The sequence below is a fragment of the Eptatretus burgeri genome, chromosome 11, assembly GCF_056783735.1.
Source record: "Eptatretus burgeri isolate ZD-2024b chromosome 11, Ebu_testis_v1, whole genome shotgun sequence".
NCBI lineage: Eukaryota > Metazoa > Chordata > Myxini > Myxiniformes > Myxinidae > Eptatretus > Eptatretus burgeri.
Genome location: NC_140971.1, coordinates 90,881,036 through 90,893,535, shown reverse-complemented (window position 1 = coordinate 90,893,535; position 12,500 = coordinate 90,881,036). Strand labels below are relative to the sequence as shown.

Here is a 12,500-nt window from a genome sequence, read left to right as displayed (position 1 = left end):
TGGTTTGGAATGTCACTGTATATCCAACAATGACTTTGAAAGACCATCAAGGCTTTATGTCCGAGATGGGGATCAGTGTTCATCAATCAACAATATCCCGTTCCCTTCACAAAGCTAGCTAGCCTTTATGGACAGGAGGCAAGAAATAAGCCATTACTGAAAAAGATGCATCTAAAAGCTCAAATGGAGTTTGTGAAAAAGCATCTTATTCATACTGCAGGAACGTGGAGAAAGGTTTTGTGGTCAGATGAGACAAACGTTGAACTTTTTGGTCTAAATTCAAAGCGTTACGTCTGGTGCAAGCCTAACACCATCCCAACTGTGAAGCATGGTGATGGCCATATCATGTTAAAGGGCTACTTTTCATCAGCAGGGACTGGCAAGCTTGTCAGGGTGGAAGGGATAATGGACGGTGCGAAGTACATGAGAATCCTTGATGATAACCTGCTTGATTCGGCCATGAATCTGAAACCGTGTAAGAGATTCACATTTCAGCAGGACAATGATCTGAAGCACAAAGCCAAAGCTACACTAGAGTGGCTGAATAAGAAGAAAATAAATGTTCTTGAGAGGCCCAGTCAAAGTCCTAACTTGAGCCCAATTGAACATTCCAGGTGAGACTTGAAGATTGCAGTCCATAGACGATCCCCATCAAACCTGGCTGAATTAGAGAAAATTTAACGTGAAGAATGGACAAATATTTCACCATCTCACTGTGCAAAGCTGGTAGAAACCTATTCAAAAATACTCATAGCAGTTATTTCCGCAAAAGGTGCTTCTATCAAGTACTGACCAAAGGGGCTGAACACTTTTAAAACCAGTGAATTTTGATTTGTACATGTTTTTTACAGGTATTCCTGACATGTAACCTCATTCAACAACAACAGTGTTTAGTTTAATCTTTCAAGTTATGAATAAAAGAGTTCATTTGGAAAAATTGTTTCGACATCATCCGTAATTCATCTAAACATGGAATTATTAGAAGTAGGTGCATACTTTGCAGGTCACTGTACGTGTGTATATATCAGTATACTCACTGGAGTTAGATTTGCTGCTTGATTGTGCATTTTTCATTCAATCAGGTGAAGTGCAATTAATCATTGGTCAAGGGGCTGTCACACCTTGACGTTTTAGCCAGCGTATGGCAACGTATCAAAATGTATGTAAAACGCTGGCGTACGCTGAACTATTGATGTTGTTTTTTAAAGTTTTTGGCGTATTCATAACGAGTTGGACGTATGCATAACGTATTAGTAACGTACAAAGAACGTTTCGATAACTTGTAGATAACTTATACCAACGAATGCTTAGCGTGTTGTCGGCGTTCACAACGTATGCCCAAGGATAGTCTAACATATGCATAGCGCGGCAGCGTATCGCCGACGATCACGTGGCGTAACCTATTAAAAGGCTGCCGCTCGACGATTCAAATCATAACCGCACTAGACATCGAAGTGTCAAGGCCCTGTCACACCTTGACGTTTTAGCCAGCGTATGGCAACGTATCAAAATGTATGTAAAACGCTGGCGTACGCTGAACTATTGATGTTTTTTTTTAAAAGTTTTTGGCGTATTCATAACGAGTTGGATGTATGCATAACGTAATAGTAACGTACACAGAACGTTTCGATAACTTATAGATAACTTATACCAACGAATGCTTAGCATGTTGTCGGCGTTCACAACGTATGCCCAACGATAGTCTAACATATGCATAGCGTGGCAGCGTATCGCTGACGATCACGTGGCGTAGCCTATTAAATGGCTGCTGCTCGACGATTCAAATCATAACCGCACTAGACATCGAAGTGTCAAGGCCCTGTCACACCTTGACGTTTTAGCCAGCGAATGCCGACGTATGAAAAATTTGCCGAATACGCTGGCACACGTGGAATACGTTATGGGTAAGTTTGGTATACGTTAAGAGCATGCTGAAGCACGCTGGCATACGTCGTAAGTACGCCGAGCACGTCGACAAATTTTAAGCATGCTCAAAATTTTTCGACGTATGCCAATGTATTACTCACACATTCCGCATACGCTGGCCATAAGTTGTAGGCACGTTATACGATCGTTGACACACGTCGACACACGTTACTTGTAAGTTATTCACAAGTCGAAACACGTCGAGGTAATGCTTAGCATACCAGAAACTTATTTCTAACCTATGAGTAACGTGCTTTGAACCTATGTGTAAGATATCTCCAATGCACATTGACGTATGTAGACGTAATTGACGTCTTCCGGACGACCACAGAACTTGCTGAACGTGTTTCTAACTTACAGCTACCGTATAATGGCGTATTGGCAGCGTTTATGGGAATTGGTATATAAAAATGGGCTTCACAGGAGGAACCCGTCAGTGTTTCAGACTCCATGGTGAGTACATGTCCATGTCAGTAGTATCAGTAGTCGTAGTAGGTGAGCGTGTCATTAGTCGTAGTAGTAGTAGTACTAGTAGTAGGTCCATGTCAGTAGTAGTAGGTGAGTTTGATGGGGAGGGTGTGGGTAATGATTGATCCTCCTTGTGTCCGCGTCCACGGCCATGGCCAGGGGACTTCTTTGCAGCATTCTTTGAAGTTTTCTTCAGCTTTTTTTAAAATGTTTTTCTACGCTGAACTATTGATGTTTTTTTAAAGGTTTTGGCGTATTCATAACGAGTTGGACAAATGCATAACGTATGAGTAACGTACACAGAACGTTTCGATAACTTATAGATAACTTATACCAACGAATGCTTAGCGTGTTGTCGGTGTTCACAACGTATGCCCAACGATAGTCTAACGTATGCCTAGCATGTGGCAGCGTATCGTCGACGATCACGTGGCGTAGGCTATTCATAGGCTGCCGCTCAACGATTTAAATCGCTGCCGCTCAACGATTTAAATTGCTGCCGCTCAACAATTCAAATCATAACCGCACTAGAAATCGAAGTGTCAACATCACCGTCATGCCGAAGGAAAAAAAAAAAACATGGAGTCTGGAAAACTGACGGGTTCCTCATGTGAAGCCCATTTTTATATACCAATTCCCCTAAATGCTGCCAATACGCCATTATACAGTAGCTGTAAGTTAGAAACACGTTCAGTAAGTTCTGTGGTCGTCCGGAAGACGTCAAATACGTCTACATACGTCAATGTGCATTGGAGATACGTTACTCATAGGTTCAAAGCACGTTACTCATAGGTTAGAAATAAGTTTCAGGTACGCTAAACATTACCTTGACGTGTTTCGACTTAAGAGTAATTTACAAGTAACCTGTGTCGACGTGTGTCAACGATCGCGTAACGTGCCTACAACACGGTAGTCATAGGTTAGAAATAAGTTTCGGGTACGCTAAACATTACCTCGACGTGTTTCGACTTATGAGTAACTTACAAGTAACGTGTGTCGACATATGTCAACGATCGCGTAACGTGCCTACAACTTATGGCCAGCGTATGCGGAACGTGTGAGTCATACGCCGGCATACGTCGAAAAATTTTGAGCATGTTAAAATTTGTCGACGAGCTCGGCGTACTACGATGTATGCCACCGTGCTTCAGCATGCTCTTAACATATACAAAACTTACCCATAACATATTCGACGTGTGCCAGCGTTTTAGACAAATTTTTCATACGTCGGCATACGCTGGCTAAATCGTCAAGGTGTGACAGCCCCTTCAGATCTAAAAATGCTCATTTTCTCAGATTTGAGTTTTTTTTTTTCCTTGTGCTTTTGCATTTTCAAGCACTGGGGAGATGCATCCAATTCATTTATTCCTTGATAACTGCTCACCTTTTATAATCTATATCGTCCTTCCTCGGCCAGCTATAAGCAACATTCATTGAATATTGAGCTGATTCAAGAATTGCTGAGGTAGGCTTTTAACTTCCCTTTAAAACTCCGTCTTTCCTATCTTCCACAACGTCTGCTGACAGCGAATTCCACAATCTGCAGGCAGTGTGAAGAAAGGACTGTTGATAGGATACAGTTCAAAAGGTTGGCATTTTGACTGTCATCCGATGCTTGATCGAGTGTAGACCTCTTGTGCTGCTTCTTACAGTTAGCTTAGTACTACTAAGAAGCACCAGAGCATGAGTGGAAAATTTTGTGACATAGGATGCTGATTCCAACCAGACAGTGGTGGTGAAGGGTATTTACATTGTAGTTTTAAATACTAATTATTTACCGGTCTGGATGACATCGAGCAATGCCATTGATGTTGTAGTGTTGGTGGTGCATGCAGAGGATGCATATTCCATTCTGGATTGGACCATAGCTTGATATTCTGTTGCTTGTTTATTAGGATAATGATATGATACAGTTCTCTGGAGCTGACCGAGGCATTGACCGGTGTTTCTGACCAGCTGCATAACATATGGGATCCATAATAACCTCATGGTGAGAGTCAGTTTGAGAAGCTTAATTTTATATTCTTCTTCAAGTTGAGTGTTGAAAAATAGAGAAGTTGATGAGGGAGGGAGGACGGGGAGGAGAAGAGGTAGGAGGTGACAAATGCTGTCATCTTTCCGAATAATTATTAGCCCATCTCTCAATGTGTTTCTGGCCAGACATAAGGAAATCGGGCATGGGATAATAATACCATATGATGAGTTCAACCTGCTGCAAACCCAGTGATAACAAGAACCATCTAGAAGGAAGAGGTAGGAAGAGCATTTGGGAGAATGAAGAATGGTAAGGTCGTTGGGCCAGATGAAATACTTGCTGAATTTTGCTGCAACTGTCCAGGAACATTTATGAACATGAAGAAATGCCAAATGAGTGGAGAGAAAGTACATTGGTCCCTATTAGCAAGCAGAAAGGAGATTTGCAACAACTATAGAGGCATCAAAATGATTTTGCACACAATGAAGATCTGGGAAATAATTGAGGGTGGGTTCAGGGATGAAGTGATGGTAGGAGAAGAGCAATTTGGATTTATGTTACGCAGGAGCCAGGAGCACTGCGGACATGATTTTTGCCCATAGACAGATGGTGGAAAAGTATAGAGAAGGACAGAAGCATCTGTATGATCTGGTGTTTATTGATATGGAAAATGCCTGTGACAGAGTGCTGTGACAAGAGTTGTGGAATTGTGTGAGAGAGAGAGAGAGAGAGAGAGAGAGAGAGAGAGAGAGAGAGAGAGAGAGAGAGAGAGAGAGAGAGAGAGAGAGAGAGAGACAGAGACAGAGACAGAGACAGAGACAGAGACAGAGACAGAGACAGAGACAGAGACAGAGACAGAGACAGATATATATATATATATATATATATATATATATATATATATATATATTTTTGCCAGAAAAGTGTTGGAGTGATGGACAGTTTCATGGGGGAAGTTGGTCTACATCAAGGCTCTGCAATGAGCCAGTTTTTGTTTGTTATTGCGATGGATGTTGTGACAGCTGATGTGAGAATACAGGGACCATGGAGCATGTTGTTTGCAGATGACATACAGGGTGTTCCAAAAGACTCAGACAACTTTGGTTGTTAATGTATTTGGAACCACAAATGATACAATTCCTTTTGGTTTATATGATACAGAAACTAATAAAGTTTTGAGCACATCACGAATACACTTCAATGTGAGCTCCGTTTGTCATGTGCAGGACATCAAGGCGGTACACGAGTTCTTACCATGTTTGGCTCGGCATGTTTGCGTCCACCAGTGCGCATGCAGCTATGATCCGAGAACGAAGATCCTGTAGGTTTGCCCCCTTGGTGTTGTAGACAACATATTTGGACAGATCCCCACAGAAAAAATCAAAGGAGGTTATGTCTGGTGATCGTAGGGTCCAGGTGGTTTGTCTGAAAGTGAGCTTTATCTGTGAACATGACCTTTTTTTCAGGTAATCTTCGTCATCCTCTTTGTGACTGAGCATTTCCAAGGTAAACACCTTGCATTTGGGTCCGTCATTTGGTTTGAGTTCCTGCAGAATCTGCACCTCATTGACTTCAGTCTTTTAAGCAAAATCATCCTGTGTACAGTGGTGGTTGGTGGTTCCGGTTCTCTGGAGGCGCATCACATTGATTTTCTGTGACTTTGTTGAAATGATTCAAGCACTCGTTCAATATCTGCTGCACTCGTGCTTGATCGACCGGGACTTTTCTATTTCTGACAACTTCCAGTATCCTTAAACCTCCTGCACCACTCTCAGATACTAGTCCACAATGGCAGATTCCTTCCATACCCTGTACAGAAATTATGCTGGACCCGCATGTTGGATCTCGTTTCGATGAACCATTCGACACACTGAGCTTTCTCCCTGGAGTCGCCATTTTCTTTTACATTAAACCACCAGACCTCAAATTAAACAAAACTTTTGAGTTTCTGTATCACATAAAATAAAGGGTGTCATTGTGTCATTTGTGGTACTAAATATATTAACAACCAAAGTTGTCCAGGTCTTTTTGGAACACCCTATAGCTTTGTGTGCTGAAAGTAAGGGAGATGTAAACTTGAAACTGGAAGATCGGGGTCCAAGAATTAGTTAGTCAAAGACGGAGTACATGATATGTGCAATGAGTAGTGAAGAGGTAGAGAGAAACGAAGTGGTAATGCAAGGGGAAAATATCAAGGAGGTGCATAAGTTCAAGTACCTAGGTTTGGTAGTGTAGCAGGATTGTGAGTTAGATAGTGAGATGAGCATCAGTTTACAGGAAGGATGGAGTACCTGGGAGAAGGCTTCAGGTGTGCTTTGTGATCGAAAGATGCCGGAGAGACTGAAGGTCAAAGTGTACAGGACGGCAGTGAGGCCGGCGTGCAGACATAGCTGATGACAAGAAGATGAGAGGAAAGATTAGATGTGACTGAGATGAGGATGTTGAGATGGTTGTGTGGTGTGACGTGAAAAGATCACGTGAGGACCGAAGGCATCAGAGGAACTGTTAAGGTGGTTGAAGCTTCAAAGAATGCACAAGGAAGTAGATTGAAATGATATGTGGGGAGTTTGTGTGTGGAATGGATGATGAGTATGACACCACCTGGGAAGAGATGGCGTGGCAGACGGAACTGAAGATGGAATGGTTGTGTGGAAGTGGACATTAAGGAGACAGGTGTGGATGAAGAATGCGTATCTAACTGACCCAAGTTGTGGAGCACGATCCATGTCAACGTGGGATAATAAATCTGCAGAAGAAGAATTTTCCTTTAAAAAAAAAAGTGATGTTGCTCATACATAGTAACTCAATAAACACCACACGTCTGGGATATTTCTTTGTGCCAGTTAGCTTTTTGAAATTCTCTTAAGCTGCCATAATATATCCGAGTATTACAGCACTATTGAATAGGGTTTTGTATTTGCTTTTGTAAGTTGTTGTTTTGTGAATACATCAATGAAGCAATGGTGCACCTCTACGGTGCAGAAAGATGATTTAATTACCTGTCTTTACTCTTGTTCCACATCCTTCATGCTTTTGTTGCTTCTTCCTCAGATCAGAAGCTGGGTAAGGTGGGCTTGCCATCACCACCATCATCTGCTTCCCAGAGTATCTTCCCTCAGGCATCATCCTTCCCACGCTCTGGACAGTCATACAGGTAACTGTCACGGTGGAAGAGACTGCAGCCTGTAACTGTTATGATTTTTGAAGCAGAAGGTGCAATGGAAACATGTTCCAATGCATAGTGGTGTATGAGTGTAGTGATGGCATACATTGTGCAGGGAGGCAATTTTGCTCTTATACCATTCCCCTTACCACAATCTGCTAAGCATGAACCAGCACAGTTGTTTTTTTCTGAACAATATCTAGGCTCCTGGAAGAATGAGAGGAGAAAGGATACAAGGTAAGACCGTGATATTCATTGTCGTCCTTGCACAGCAAGAAGCCAGATGGTTTGCGTCAATTGTTGCAGGGTAGTGTCCCCTGTAGGTTAGAGCAGTGATTTGGAATTTGGTCAGGATGCCGACAATAGCTTGCCTACTCTTCGTGAAGGATACCTTGGGGTTTTTAACATCCACCAACTAATGCTGGCAGATGGGGCACCCGGTTTAACGTCTATCTGAGGGACGGTGCATACACTGATTAATCATCCTGCCTGCAAAACACTACAATGACAGTTTATATCTGGGAAAAGGTTCATACCCTGGTCATACAGCTTAGAGGTGAGTGTGCATACATTTAGGGTACCTTGCCAGCTGAGACACAATAGGACATGTGAATCCAAATTACAATGGAGATGAACAAACAGACAGTTGAGAGAGGAAGCATAGCAACTTGCAAGTATATGGGGAATGGTTGGAGAGGGTAAATGAGGATTTTAATCAAACGGAAAACCAAATACTGCATTGAACTCAGCAGAATGACCCCGAAGAAATGAAGAGCAAAGATGGAGTCATCAGGTCAGGTCAGGTCAGGTATGGGAGCATGTGCCAGAACAGCGCGTCGCTGCATCCACTTTCCGCCGGTACTCCAGGGCCCTCCATCTGGCCATCCCCCAGGCAGATGCCAGGCCCATCCCCATCTCCTTGAGATGCTGGTCAACCTGCTGCAACCACAAGGAACGTGGTCGGCCCGTTGGCCTCCTCCACTCACGAGACTCCCTCGCCTGAGAGAATCTGGTGAGCAGGATCAGCATCAGGAAAACGAGCCACATGTCCATACAACCGCAACTGACGCTCACGGACCTATCGTCTGCTCGATTTGGAGTCATCAGGATGAACCTGGATAGGATTCGGGTTTCATCCATGACTCCTCTACCTTCAAACCCATCTAGGTACAGCCAAGTGAGCCTTAAAGAAAATTTTCTGCAAGAGTTCACTTCTCCTTTGATAGATTAAGAAAGAGAGAAATAAAGAGAAAAAAAAGATTAATGAAAAGAAAAAGCAAGAATTAGAATGAAAAAAAGAGAATTGTGAAAAAGTAGAAAGAAGTGTGAAAGGAAAAAAGAACAACGATGTAGGGAAGAACCTGGACAGATAGATTTCAGCAGTTACTCCACAGGCTCAAACACAGCAACAGGTACAAGCTCCCAGCAGTCTGTGAGCATGGAAGCACAGTCTATACAGCATCATGATATGGTACAAACATAATCAAATGGAAAACCAAATACTGCATTGGAGTCATCAGGAGAAACCCGAAGAAGTAAAGAGCAAAGATGGAGTATTCAGGAGAAACCTGGAGAGGATTCGGGGTTCAGCTGCCATCATTACAAATGCACAGTCGTGGCCAAAAATATTGACACCCTTGCACTTTTTTTCAAATCTCACAATTTTCTCCAAAAATAAGGTGAAACTGACAAAAGTATTTGGTCTCTGCAATTGTTTATTTCACTGTTAAAATTACAGAACCTTTGTTTTTGATGCAGAACTGAGTATATCCTTTTTAATCAGAAACTAAAATAAATGTAATTGACAAAATTATTGATACCCTTGACTTAATATTTGGTATCACAGCCTTTGGACAAAATACCTGCAGTCAAGCACTTCCTTACAGCCATGAATGAGCTTCCTACACCTCTCTACTGGCAGTATGTTCCACTCTTCTTGTGCAAACTGCTCCAGTTCTCCCAGATTTGGAGGGTGCCTTCTCCCAACTGCTGTTTTCATATCTCCGCACAGGTGTTCAATGGGATTTAGATCTGGACTCATTGATGGCCACGTCAGAGCAGTCCAGCATTTTGTCTTGAACCATTTCTGGGTGCTTTTTGAAGTGTGTTTGGGGTCATTGTCCTGCTGCAAGACCCATACCCATCGACGGAGACCCAGCTTTCTGACATTGGGTTGAACATTTTGCTCCAACATGCCTTGGTAATTTCCTGATTTCATGATTCCATGCGCACATTCAAGGAACCCAGTGCCAGGGGAAGCACAACAACCTCAAAACATCACTGAACCTCCTCCATGGTGACTGTCAGGAAGATGGTTTTTTCTTTGAAGGCTTCATTTTTTTTTTCTGCAAACCACGAGATGATGTGCTTTTCCAAAAAGCTCTAATTTGGTCTCATCTGTCCACAGGACATTCTCCCAGCAGGATTTGGGCTTGGTCAGATGTGTTTTGGCAAATTCCAGTCAGGCTTTCTTATGTCTCTCTCTCTCAATAGTGGGGTCTTCCTGGGTCTCCGACTGAAACTCCCTTTCATTGAGTTGGCGACGGATTGTGCAAGTTGAAACTGTCGTACCTTGTGTCTGAAAGTCAGCTTGAATCAGTTTGGCAGTTGATCGAGGCTCTTTCTCCACAATTTCAACAATCCTTCTTTGCAATCTTCATTCAAGGTTTCTCTTGTGGCCACGTCCAGGGAGGTTGGCTTCATTTCCATGGGCCTTAAACTTCCTGATAACATTGTGTACGGTGGACACAGGAACATCAAGGTCTCTGGAGATGGACTTGTAGCCTTGAGATTGTCCATGCTTGGCCACAATCTTGTGTCTGACCTCCTCAGACAATGCTCTGGTTTTCTTTCTTTTCTCCATGCTCATTGCGCTACACACAGTGACACAAAACAGCAGAATGACTCCTTTTCTCAATTCAAACTGGTTTAATGAGTGATTTTTATATTGCAGGCACCTGCAACTCACCATAGGTGAGTTCGATTCCAAAGTAAAGGAGAATCACCTGCTTGAAATCTAATTATTTCTCACAACTTCTAAAAGGTGCCAATAATATTGTCTGGGCCATTTTAGGATTTCTGTGTGGAATAAGGGAAGATTTAGTCATTTTTCATCTCTTTTGTTTTGTTCCACTGCACACCATAGAAATACATATGTGGATACCGAAATATTTATTAATTTCACCAATTTTCTGAAAGAAATGGTGCATTATTTGAAAAAGGTGCAAGGGTGCCAATATTTTTGTCCATGACTGTATATGGGCATATGAAGATGACCTGTGATGGTGTGCCACTGCCAAGTTGATGTCCTGGAATGAAAAGTAGGCTTGAACATTCTGAGGAAGGATATTCCACAAGTGGGAAAAGAGAGGAACAAGAGAGTGGTGGTGGGCAGTAAGCCTGAATTTTTTTGAGTTTCACAAGGAGGGGTTTGCTGGAATACTGTGTGCAACCTGGAGTGACCGTGGAGGGATGGAAGAAAGGTCTTGCTCCTTCTTCTCTGAGGAGATGCAGTAGAAAATAAGAGAGGCTGCATGTCTGTCTGCAATGAGAGAGCAGCAGGCCCTGTACCTTACTTCCTCATGCGAGATGCAAATGATATTGAGAGTTTTCTATTCCACAGCATCCAGGAAAGATGTGCGAAATGGTGGCACCAGCTCTTAGGGGAGTGTAGTACTCTAATGAGCTATGGCATGGCCTCATAGACTATGAGAAATTCGGATTTACCATGGAATTACATGGTATGATGGAGATTGCCCAGTCTGTGGCTGGCTTTGGAGGCCAACTTTGATATATGATCTACCCAGGAGACGTCTCAGTTGATTGTAAGGCCCATGAATTTGAGAAACTGAACCTCTTTCAGTGGTTTATTATGGAAATATACCGGATGGGTTCGTTTGATGTTCCTTCTGGAGAGACAGGGTGAAAATGTGAGATTTTCCTGGACTGAAAGATATTTTCCAAGTGTTAAACCAACATCTGATAATTTCTAGGTCAGGAGAGAGGGAATGCACAGCTGCTATAGTCTGTTGGTATGCTCTGGATTTGTATGACATAATGTCAAGTCATCTGCTAAGAGGATTTTCCAGAGCCTTTGAGAGGTCAATAATGTAAATAAAGAACAAGACAGTGCCCTTGATGCTGCTTTGGGGGCACTCTAATTTTTTATTGGGAGAGCAAACATGAGGATCCCATTGAGAGCTGCACGCTGACTTTGTGCGTGGAGGAAGACGTTACACCAGGTAAGAAGTTGGCCTTTTATTCCACAGTGTAAGCCTGGCTAGCAGAGCAGGGTTCCAGACTGTCAAATGCCCAGGATATGTCCAGAAACACAGCTCTGGCCTTTTGCTTCCATCCATTATTGAGAAAGAAGAAGCAAAATATCCAAAGTTGTATTGATCAGATAGAAAAGGAACTTATGTCATAGTATTACCCAAACTTTGTTAGTGCTGAGAATGGTGGACCACACAAACAGTTCCTCCTCTCTTGTAATCAATTGCAGTTGCTTAATCTTGTCACTATTAAAATCAGAGAAAATTATTTAATGATCACAATTACTTTTGAGTGCTTTTTCATATTGCACTCATTGTTACATTTTTATGGTCATGTTTATTGTGCAATCGCTGTTCAGGTGATGTATGCATTATTTGGATGGTATAACTAATTCCAGTGTGTTCTAAATATCCATACAATTTTAAAGAAAACGAACACGGCAAATTAATTTTGACTTTTGGCTCGGTGTTTACCTAACGGTGAATCTCTGTCTCAACCTCAGTCCCCTTCTGATGCCCCCTGTCCTGACCTCCTCCCAACCTGCCCCCCTTCACCGCTACAGCCCGGGACTACCCCTGGTGCAACCACCCTCTGCTGGACAGATACTTGCACAGATGTCCCGCCAATCTGCCATCACAGCCACTGCACCAACATCTTGGGTAATTGTAAACTCACTACCTAATATCCAACATCCCA

The 12,500-nt window shown here is 42.6% G+C and overlaps 1 protein-coding gene across 5 annotated transcripts in view; it reads left to right on the top strand.

Annotated features, from left to right (window-relative positions):
• Nucleotides 1-12,500, top strand: part of LOC147017607 (aryl hydrocarbon receptor nuclear translocator 2-like) — a 248,876-nt gene that overhangs the window by 206,438 nt on the left and 29,938 nt on the right. For 3 of the 5 annotated variants that reach the window (XM_085847344.1, XM_085847345.1, XM_085847343.1), the window contains exons 15-16: nt 7,421-7,523; nt 12,307-12,463. In XM_085847344.1, coding sequence (XP_085703470.1) covers nt 7,421-7,523; nt 12,307-12,463 — 260 coding nt within the window. The remainder of the gene's footprint in view (nt 1-7,420; nt 7,524-12,306; nt 12,464-12,500) is intronic. The other 2 variants (XM_085847348.1, XM_085847347.1) reach the window with 1 other exon arrangement.